General features: G+C 41.2%; 1 protein-coding gene across 1 annotated transcript; it reads left to right on the top strand.

Annotated features, from left to right (window-relative positions):
- Positions 1–519: 519 nt before the first annotated feature.
- On the top strand, positions 520–10,428 carry CRYBA1 (crystallin beta A1). Its single transcript, XM_053570741.1, has 6 exons — positions 520–550; positions 1,995–2,059; positions 3,018–3,136; positions 4,968–5,109; positions 6,562–6,704; positions 7,150–10,428. The coding sequence occupies exons 1-6, from the start codon at positions 520–522 to the stop codon at positions 7,295–7,297; spliced, it is 648 nt and encodes a 215-aa protein (XP_053426716.1). The 3' UTR covers positions 7,298–10,428.
- The last annotated feature ends 689 nt before the right edge of the window (positions 10,429–11,117 follow it).

The raw sequence follows: 11,117 nt of genomic DNA, 5'->3' as shown, positions 1-11,117 counted from the left end.
CAGCTCTTGCATAGTTATATACAAATATAGTATAATAAAGATTCTCAAGAACACAGTGAACCATTTTTTCCTCAATAAAATTCAGAATTGTAATAATCCTTTCACAATTTTTTTAACAAGAAATGTGTATCCTATATGGAAGTGAGGTAGGTGCATTTTGACATGGGGCTTCACAAGGTCTTAGGAAGGTCCTGAGGTGGTGTGAGGAACCTGGAGAAGGACAAGGGACAAATACTTATGGCAGAGACCTCCTGTTCTCACCTTCTGGCTGCTCCGAGATTAAGACCACAACAGCCAAGGTCTGCAGCAGCCAGCCTCACCCACAGCAATGGGGCCTGTCTGGATTTCTATATCCCCAGTTTAAACAAAGGCCTGAGGGATGCCTGCCCAGCAGGCTGAGCCACCAAAGCTCTGGGGATCAGGAGGAACAAAGGCAGAGGGAAAGCAGAGTGCTGACAGGGCCAGAGGCCATCAGCTTCAGGACTATAAAGAGGGGGGCCGCAGAGCAAGTGGCACCAGATGGAGACCCAGACTGTGCAGCGGGAGCTGGGTGAGTAAGGCCCCAAGGGGACCCTGCCCTTCTCCTTCCCCTGCAGAGACATGCCCAGAAGAGAGCCCAGTTTTCCTGTCTAATGGCCAGAGCCTTCTAGGGTGGCTGGAGAGGAGCGGGGTACTCTGAGGAAGGCAACCTTCTCTTATCAACCCAAAAGGAGTCACTCATATGGCAACAACTGCTATTCTAGCAACCGTGGCTGGGGCCCCCAAGAAATGATCAAGATCCTGGGGCATAGGAAGAAGGTGTAGGGGGCAGGAGCTGGGAAATATTGCTTATTCAGAGGTTCAGAATGGAAAGACATATCACAGAGTTTACACACAGCGTTCCTGGGTGTGATCCCAGCCAGAGGGAGGGTCACAAATATTTGTGTTGAGTCAAACCTGATGTACACCTGCCTGTCTTCTTTCTTCCCTCCCATCCTCCCTCCCCTATCTTTTATCCCTCTCCCATCCTCCTATCCTTCCTACCTTTGCACATACTACCCTTTTTACTGTCTTCCTAACCTCTATTAGCCTTGGTATCCTCATCTGTAAAATGGGGATAATGATAGTACTTAGCTCACAGGCTTGCTGTAAAGATTAAATGGAAGGCATTTAGAAGAGGTACTGGCATAGAGAGAGCCACTGTTAAATATTATTATTACCTTCTTTTCATCTTCACCTTCCTTCAGCGAGTCTTTTTAGACACCCCCCCACTGCCACCTCCTGTCTCGACATGTGCCCAGCATGGTGCTACAGCAATCACCCAGGAGACTCAGGCCTTGCTATCAAGATGCTCTGCCAGTGCATATTCAATAGAACATATATCAGTACTGTGATGAGTTCTAGAAATCAAGTGAGACAGTAAATGGCTGCAGTAAGGTCAAGGCTGGGTAGGTCTTGGAGACAAAAAGCAGAAAGAGGATGGTAACCCGGTCATGCACTGCAGCCTGTCACTTTGGATGCTGTGAAGAGCCAGGTAAAATTGAGACTATGAAGGGTCAGAGCCCAGGTTGCCCTTGAATTCAGGTCAGTTAAAGGCTGGGATCCTGCACTGCTGGCTGTGTGGCCAATTACAGCAAGAGTGTGGACTACATGGCTGCCAAGTTTACATTCAGCTGTATAAAACCGAGGCAATGCTGTCACCTTGTCAATTATCAAGAGGTCATCATGCTTTTACAGCTCCTGTCCTCTAGGTTTCCTCAAGGTGACAGCATTGCCTCCGTTTCATACCCTCCAATGTAAACTTGGCAGCCATCCAGTCTTGATAATTGTAGTGTGTACGAAGCTTTACCAGTGGAAAACTGAGGCTCAGCTGGCAAGTGATAGAGCCAGGTCACTGTCTCATGGACAAGCAAAATCTGTCTTTTGGACTTCAAGCTTCCTTTACTTTTCCCTGTGCTCCTTCCCCCACAACCCCTTCCAGAGACCATGTCACTACTGTGTGTTCTGTCTTCCAGAAAGCCTTCCAACCACCAAGATGGCTCAGACCAACCCTATGCCGGGGTCCCTGGGGCCATGGAAGGTAAGCCCACCCCTTCACATGGAAAACAAAGGATCCAACAAGAGCAGGTGTGAGATGCTGCCACCGAGTAGGCCCCAGGGCTGTGCTTGTCCATGAGACAGTGACCAACCAGTGAAATACCAGTCTGTGCGGGAAGGGTCCACCCAAGGTCCAGATGCAGCTAAAGAAAGGATATCTTGGATGCCCCCTCTGAAAGCCAATAATTGGAGAGAAACTGGTAGTTTCCTAAGTCAACTACACTCCATGCTGCTAATATCATCTTAAATAGAGCAGCCCAGAGGGGATTGTGCCCATGGAGAAAATGAGAGCTCTTACATGAAGAGAGATTTGCCACCAGATCCCAAGTAAGTCCTAGGACCCAGGTCTCCTGACTCGCAGCCTGAGGTTGGTTTTAAACATTGGTTAAAGTGGCTGATCCTCAGGCTTTTCACTGTTCCTCATTGGGTCAACTCTAAGGCCAGTTTACAGCTTTAGGAATTGTCCTCTGGCCATGTCCAAGAGCCAAGTTTTAGTTCCAGGTATGAAAAGGGTTTAATCAACTCTCCCTTTATACTTTAGGTTTCTACAGAGAATATGACTGGACAACCTAAGGGAGTTCCCGGGACTCCCAGAATCCTAGCCTCTGGGCTATGCTTATGCAGGAAACATGGTGAAATTAGAGTCCACAAGTCCTTGACCTATCCATTGGCCAACCTATGGCCCCTGACAGACCATTCGTATCATAAACCAATCCCTCCTCACTTCAATCCTAGCTTGGGAATATGAACACCACCGACCAGTGATGTTAATTCAAACCCCTTCCTACCCTGCCTACACTGGAAGAGATCTCATCAGGCATCCTGGGATATAGCTGCTGATAGAAAACGCAGGATCAGATGCAAGTTAAGCTGTTGATCTGGGGCTCTGCTTCCTGACAGACCAAGTTCTAGCTCTCTTGCTCCATACAATTCCATTTCAGATAACCATCTATGACCAAGAGAACTTCCAGGGCAAGAGGATGGAGTTCACTAGCTCTTGTCCAAATGTCTCTGAGCGCAGTTTTGATAATGTCCGGTCCCTCAAGGTGGAAAGTGGCGCGTGAGTATGGACCTCAGTAGAACCAAAGGCCCTTTATTTCAGGTCCCTTTAGATATGGGACAATAATGGTAGGGATGGAGGAAGATAGATGTTCCCTTAGATGCTAATCATTTCTTGGAGAGAGATCTCCATACTGAAGTAAGCTGTAAAGAAATTACTGCATGCACAATTTAGTAATCCAAAGCTAGAAGGAAATGAGTTTTAGTGGTTGGCACTAGATTGGGGTGGGGGGATTAAAGAAAACTATACAACAGGGAGGACCAGTGCTTCTGGAGCCCACAGGCTATTATCTGGGATTCCCTCAGATCAGCCACAGGACACTGGAGTTTTTCTTGCCTATTTGGAAAAGAGGTAGAAAGGAAAACTGTCAAGCTTCAGCCTCTTTATGACTAACTTTCCTTCCACATGTCCCAGAGCAGACATTGTTAGCTAATTTCTCTATGGAAAAAGGAATTCAACCCCTGGACTCCAGAGACATATTCTTCCCTAGTTTTCCAGGTGTTTCTTGGGTTTTTGTTTTGTTTTTTTGAGATACAGTCTTATTCTGTTGCCCTGGGTAGAGTGCCGTGGTGTCATAGCTCACATAAACCTCAAACTCTGGGGCTCGAACAGTCCTCTTGCTATCAGCTCCCAGGATGTTAAACCTTTAGTCAGTTAAATTTCAATCCTCTTGCCTCAGCCTCCCACAACACCAGGCTAGTTTTTCTAGTAGAGAAGATGTCTCGCTCTTGCTCAGGGCGATCTTAAATTCCTGAGGTTAGGCTATGCACCTTGGCCTCCTTGAGTGGTAGGACTACAGGCATGAGACACCGTGCCTGGCCAGGTGTTTCAGGAGACCTTCTTGTTTTGTCTTCTGACTCTCGGCAGGGTAGTTGAGGCCTTTATCATCAGCCTGAAAATGCATAAGGAAAGGACTCTCCTTTGGCTTAGGCAGAACTGGCCTTGTATGTGGATAGGCTTCCACAAATTGCTTGCCATCAAAATTAATCTCTTAAGGCAGCACCCAGAACTCAGTGGGTAGGGTGCCAGCCACATACACCGATGCTGGCAGGTTCAAACCTGGCCCAGACCAGCTAAAACAACTGCAACAACAACAACAAAATAGCCGGGCATTGTGGCGAGCGCCTGTGGTCCCAGCTACTTGGGTGGCTGAGGTAAGAGAATCTCTTAAGCCCAAGAGTTTGAGGTTGCTGTGAGCTGTGCCGCCAGGGCACGCTACCCAGGGTGACAGCTTGAGACTGTCTCAAAAAAAGAAATTAGCTCTTTAGCCCTTTAAATGGATAACACTAAGATGTCATCAGTAACTAAAACACAACTGTGAAAAATTGAGCTGAGGTGTTTCAACAAACAATAGGTATGAGGCAGCAGGAAAAAGGACTCGCAGGATGACAAATAAAGAGACTAGTACTATCAGCTGCCTATTCATCCCTTTGCTTTCTTAGGAAGACACCAAGTCTGGCTAGAGCCAAAGCAAAAGTCAGTCACTAGATCCTGAACCTGAAGCTTCAGCCAGGTAGAGAATGGGTGACTTGGAGAGAAAAGAAATCTAACTTTAGATCGGCTTTGCTAATAGACATTTATTTGGGCCAATGAAATATAGACCCTTTCAGTGGATAATCCGAAACCAAATTATCACATTTACAAGCCTTCTTGGTGTAGCTGCCAGCTCATCCCCCATCTCTTGTGATAAATTTATTACTTTGTATGGCTTTACTGGGATTGGCTTGGTATTTTACCCACAACTAACTTAACTAAAACATAAGATGCCATCTCCTTGAGGCTATATAGGCTTTGAACACCATGAACAAACAGCCCTATGTGTCTTTGGCAGCTGGATTGGTTATGAGCATACCAGCTTCTGCGGCCAACAGTTTGTCCTGGAGAGAGGAGAATACCCTCGCTGGGATGCCTGGAGTGGGAGTAATGCCTACCACATTGAGCGTCTCATGTCCTTTCGCCCCATCTGTTCAGCTGTGAGTCTCTAAATAAAAATTCTACTTCTGTGCATGTAAGGTATGAGGCAAGAGGGTGCAGACAGATTGACATTTATTTCTCATCAATTGTACTGAATGTCAAAGACAGAAAAAAAAATAGTGCTTTCCCTTTCTCTGCCATTTAATTTTCCTCTACCAGGTGGTATTTTCCGTATTAAGCTAAAAGAAAGGGTCTTTTACAAGTGGCAAGAAGCAATACTCCGGAGCCCAATCAACTGGTCAAACACTAGTGAACCAGTGAAAGCAGTTACTCTGTAGTAAACCTTTGGCCAGTTAAATTTAAATCTGTGTGACATTTTACTGCAGAAGCAGGGAAATGCTGAAGTAACCCTTCAGTAAGTGGGGATGATAAGTAGTCCAGTCTTCCAATATCTACCTTTGATTCATTGTAACTTTGCAACACTGAACATTATTCAATAATGCATCAGACTGGGGCACTTCTAAAGTCTTTATAAGTTCAAGCAGAAGCAGATGACCTTCCGAGATGTTACAAATGACCCCTATATTGCAAGTAAGGCTAGGCTAGAACCTTTCCAAATATAGTCTATATATTCTCATGATTTTGACTAATGATTTCACCTTAGTTCAAAGTCTTACCAAAATTAAACTGGCAAAGTTAACCTAGTTCTAAACCTAAAAAATATTCCCCTATCTGCAAGTGATTTCATCTTTTTCTTCATTCTCCTCCACCAAAGGTGTAATAGACATACAGTAAAATAGACAAATCTTCAGTACACATGCTCTTGAGTTTTGAAAAACATATACACCCATGTAACCAACACTTCAGTCATATACTGTATAGAACAAGCCCTTCACCCCAGTTTCTGGTGTCCCTTTCCAGACACCAATTTGTTCCCCCAGCACTTTGCTATCACCAGGGTTAGTTTCGCCTGTTCTTGAACTTTATACAAGTTAGTATCTTCCCCCTTAAATGCTTGTGTAGTATCCATGTCCCCTACTGGACATACAAGTTATTTCATTCACACACACACAGAGACACAATTTGGGCTTTTTGTATTCATCTGTGAAATTCTTTTTTTTGTGGTTTTTGGCCAGGGCTGGGTTTGAACCCACCACCTCTGGCATATGGGACCGTGCCCTACTCCTTGAGCCACAGGCGCCACCCTTTTTCTTATTAGTGAATATTAACCCCTTGATTGTCTACATGTTGCAAATATTTTTTTTTCCACTGTCGCAGTATCTTCATTGGCCTTTCATTGTTGCAAATTATTATACTGGTTATTTGCACATTTCAAATATTAAGTATTTAACTTGGTTAAAGAAAATTTTGAACTTTTCTCTTGCCTCTTTTTACAACCAATGATCATGTATATCCTTTTGTAAACTAGAAAATGTTTCAACTTAGAAAAATATGGTTAGGATAGCCACAACAATAGTAATAGACGTTTTCAAACAACTTCTGGATTACAGAATCATAAGGAGTCTAAGATTACCATCTTTGAGAAAGAAAACTTTATTGGACGCCAGTGGGAGATCTCTGATGACTACCCCTCCTTGCAAGCCATGGGTTGGTTCAACAATGAAGTTGGCTCTATGAAGATACAAAGTGGAGCGTAAGTGCAAAAGTATACAGTTGTAGTTCATTACAAATTAATTGTAGATACAAGCCTTGAATACCGTCAATGGTTGTGTTTTATCAGATTTCATACACTGACATCACATTAGTATAAATGTCACATTCCAGTCACTAATACTTTTGAATCCCAAGTTCTTTGTACCAACTATCACTTAAGGGTGCAGATTTTTCTCCCCTTAGACATGCCGCTATGGAAGCATTTATGCAGACTACTCTTGTACCTTTTTCCATGATCAAGGTTTATCACCTAGTTGTAGTTATAGTCATATTATGCTTATAAACAGTGCCTGATACATTTAGGATGGTTATTGTTTTCTAAAGCTTAAAAGCATACTGTACCATTCTATTAAGAGCTCAGGTTTTGGAGTATTCACCAGTTTCCTAAATAGTTTTAATAATACAATGTGCTTTGGATTTCCTAGCTGGGTTTGCTACCAGTATCCTGGATATCGTGGGTATCAGTATATCTTGGAATGTGACCATCATGGAGGAGACTATAAACATTGGAGAGAGTGGGGTTCTCATGCCCAGACTTCCCAGATCCAATCGATTCGCCGAATCCAACAGTAGTGGATTAAAAGCTCCAAGTAAGAGAATTCCTAACGCATGAGACCCTTGCTAAGCACTATAGAATGAGTTTTATGTTCTGCTCACAGACACTGCTTTCAAATGTTAGCTGCTGAAATCCACAATAAATGTCATTTAAAAAAAAACAAAACTTTGTAGACTGAATTAACTACCATGCTTTACACTAATCACATTTACAAGGCTGAGAATATTTAAACATAACCTTCAAAAGAATCCCAAATTCCCGTTTGTGTCCTTGGAAGTCACTTACCCTGGGCCATGTTAATCTCTATCTTAAAAAACAATGAAGTATATAACCCAAACATTATCAGTCTCAACACTAAAGGATACACTTTTGGTAAATGTTTTTGTGTCCTTTCTCCCTATCCCCTACTCTAATAATGTTGAAGTTAATTAGCATTGATTTTTTTTCACCTGTGACCAATCAGTGCTAAAGAAACATAAAGAAGTTGGGTGTGGTGGCTCATGTCTAGCATTCTGGGAGGCCAAGGCCGGTGGATTGCCTTGAGCTCACAGGTTGGAGACCAGCTGGAGCAAGAGGGAGACCCCCATCTCTAAAAATAGCCAGGCACTGTGACGGGCACCTGTAGTCCCAGCTACTTGGGCGGCTGATGCAAAAGAATTGCTCAAGCTTAAGAGTTGGAGGTTGCTATAAGCTATGACGCCACGAAACTCTACCCAGGATGACAATGAGACTGTCTCAAACAAACAAAAAACCAAAACAAAACATGTGGTTTCTCCAGTGTGTATATTTCTACATAGTTATGAATAAATTGAGTCTTGGCAGCTCTACATTCTAGTTGCTTAATTGCTTAGCTCAGTTTTGGTTTCTTATTTCCGAAGACAGACTGGAAAAGCATTAAGGCTCAATGTTTTGCAAAAAAGCAGGATAGCTACTCTCATAGCTTATTTTTCAATAAACACACTAATTCTAAGCACTGTAACAAAAACAAACGAAACAGAAAAAGACGCAAGACTATAGTACATTTAAGACTTAAATTCTCTGCACACGTTACCCTTTGGAAAAAAATCATAAATTACCAATGTCACAATTTTAACTTAGCTTTTAGTAAAGACTTTTTAAAAAAATTAAAGCACACAAAAGACCTCAGAAACTTGAAAATTTTTTATTCAACAATGTACACTTATTTTGTCTCTTAATTTGATTCTACAAATGTCTCAAGTTTTTCTTCTGATAAAATAGGTAAATCTGGGTTGTAGAGTATTTGTAATTTTTATTTTTAAAACACTGAACATGAAGTAAGACATCAATAAAGGAAGTTCATTATGTAACTGACTTCCTCAGAATCCATGACATCAGAAACAGCTAAGCATTTAGCAAAAGGGTAAATTTTCTGGTCACTGTTCTCCTATCTAGAAAAGACCTATATCTTTTTGGGCAAAACAAGCATTCAAACTTTTTTGAGAGGGGAGAAGGGAAAATCCTCTAACATAACTGTACTACACTAGTTATTCTTTCCTTCAGATTAAGAGGTAACTCAACTCCTAAGTGCCTATGTACACAAGACACAGAAATTACTCCTCCAATATGCTCTAGGACTGAAGACCGCAAACTACTGACAGATGTGAGAGAGTAGCCAGTAGCCAAGATAATGCTTGCTACACTTGTACATGTCTGGGTTTTAAGGCCATGCATCATTATTGGCCACCTTTCCAGTGTCCACTAGACAACTTAGTTTTTAACAGCCACTATCAATTAAGGTACTGAAGGGTTTTGCTGTGTTTTCGAAATCAGTAACATACATCAAGACTACATTTGATGACAGAGGAGTAACCCTCTTCTATACATTGTAAAAGCTATAAAATTGAATTTTTTTACATCTAGGAGCATAGGGTAAACCATTAGTAATATATTCTACTTAAACTTATTAGCCTCTCCTAATAAGGTTTTAAAAAAATTAAAAAAAAAAAATCTTTTAAAAGATGATTTCACAAGACCTGGTCAGTACTCTACACAATCTTTTAAGTACACACATGTGTGAAGTAAAGCTAGTCAGTACAACAATGCAGACTGCAGTGACTGAGCCAATTTGTCCAATTTCTAAACTTGGGTCTAATCAGCTTGGGGCAAAACTTACATACAACCTGTGCTTTGATCTATCCACAACTGGGTGATTCTAATCTCAAACCAATCATTTCGTAAACCAAATTTACACTAAAGGGAAGGTAAAAAGGCTATCTACCTTTCTGCCAGATTTAAGACATAAAATTGTCACCGAGACCCATGTGACAAAGATCAGTTTGAATTACTTCCCATTTCTAGTTGCTGAATAACACAGTATTTCAATATTTCACTGAGAAGAGCACCCAGTGATTTGTAAAGCTGATAAAACTGCCCTGTTTCAAGGAAAGCCCTTTAATAGATATAAGCTCTAAAATAAACTGAACTTCATTAAAATAGATGACAGTTTTCCTCTCTTCTAGTTCCAATGATGAGCCAGTCTAGACTTACAACTTTAAGCTGTTTTCAAAGATGGTAAAGCAATGTAATAAGGACAGATAGGTCACTTTTGGTAATGACACACAGATTGAACTTTCAAAACATGTGCATAGCTTTATTCATCTACTTAGATCTAACCTTTTCATGGAGCTTCAGCAAAATTCGAGTGTGCAAAATGCATTTCTAAAACGTAATGCAAGCAAAGCTTTTCACATTTACACTGGCAGGAAATACAGAGAAACTAACAAGTCACATTAGGGAGAGTTCAGTTCTTTTTTTCTTTTAATGACAAGAATTGCACAGTTTATTATTTTGAGACAATTGTTGCAGACATAAATATTTAAAAATTTCTAAGCAAGGTGCTTTAACAATAAAAAATTTTTAAGTTGGAAAGAGCCAGTAACTTAGATCATAGCTCACACAGAATTTCAAATTAAAGTGGACTCCATTATCTCCCTAGGTTTTGCAAACAATGCTTTTTATAACACTTTTTAAAATAACACTAAAGGAGACAGCAAGCTGAAACTTTTTCAAAGCACACAGGAAATGGTGTCATCACATTACTTGAAGGTGCTGAGGGGGGAAGAAAAGGGAGTGAAGAATCCTTTTACTATTTCCCACTACTTAACAGCCACTAACAGACTAAGAACAATAACAACAACAACAAAAAAAAAGAGCAAATCACTTCCCAAGTTTATAAAATAGTTCCAGTTTGACAAGATCTGTAACTTTAAACAGAGCACCAATTGGGCGATAGAATGAGCATTTCATACTGCATAAAAATTAGTGAGGTGGTAAGAACCATCAACTATCTCAGGCATTACTACATGGCCTTTCCAATTTTTTTTAAAATATACATGCAAGGCACATTGATATAAAAATAGATCTCTGGCCAACAAATATATTAAATAAGCAAATTAAAATTTTGGCTTTGCAATATTGGCAACATCAAAATATAACCAGATAGCTTTGGACCGTACATCTTTCTCATATTCCTCCACCTCATTTGTTGTTTTATCCCCCATTATTTCGGGTTTAATCTCCTTCAAGTTTGGGTATGTGCTTGAAAATTGACTTTTCCTATTGTCAAGTAGCATTCCTACTATACTTAAAAGTTTACCTTTGCTAAGTAAAACCATACTACAGAAACAGAATAGTTGCAGTTTTGATTGATTTGATTGAGTTAAATCTGATTGGTTCAGGGCAGCATTATTTCTCCTCTGTATACAAACAAAAAAAAAAAGTCTCTGGGGGTCGCACCTGTGGCTCAACAGAGTAGGGCGCTGGCCCCATATGCCGGAGGTGGCGGGTTCAAACCCAGCCCCGGCCAAAAAAAAAAAA

Source organism: Nycticebus coucang, chromosome 18, assembly GCF_027406575.1.
Source record: "Nycticebus coucang isolate mNycCou1 chromosome 18, mNycCou1.pri, whole genome shotgun sequence".
Lineage (NCBI taxonomy): Eukaryota > Metazoa > Chordata > Mammalia > Primates > Lorisidae > Nycticebus > Nycticebus coucang.
The sequence above is the reverse complement of the archived record's forward strand: the minus strand, read 5'-3'. Positions and strand labels throughout refer to the sequence as shown.

Bases quoted from the DNA above. Each gene is read 5' to 3' on its own strand.
- CRYBA1 (XM_053570741.1), top strand. From the start codon at position 520: ATGGAGACCCAGACTGTGCAGCGGGAGCTGG. The intron at 551-1,994 runs GTGAGTAAGGCC...TCTGTCTTCCAG, and splicing joins GACTGTGCAGCGGGAGCTGG to AAAGCCTTCCAACCACCAAG. The intron at 2,060-3,017 runs GTAAGCCCACCC...ATTCCATTTCAG, and splicing joins GGTCCCTGGGGCCATGGAAG to ATAACCATCTATGACCAAGA.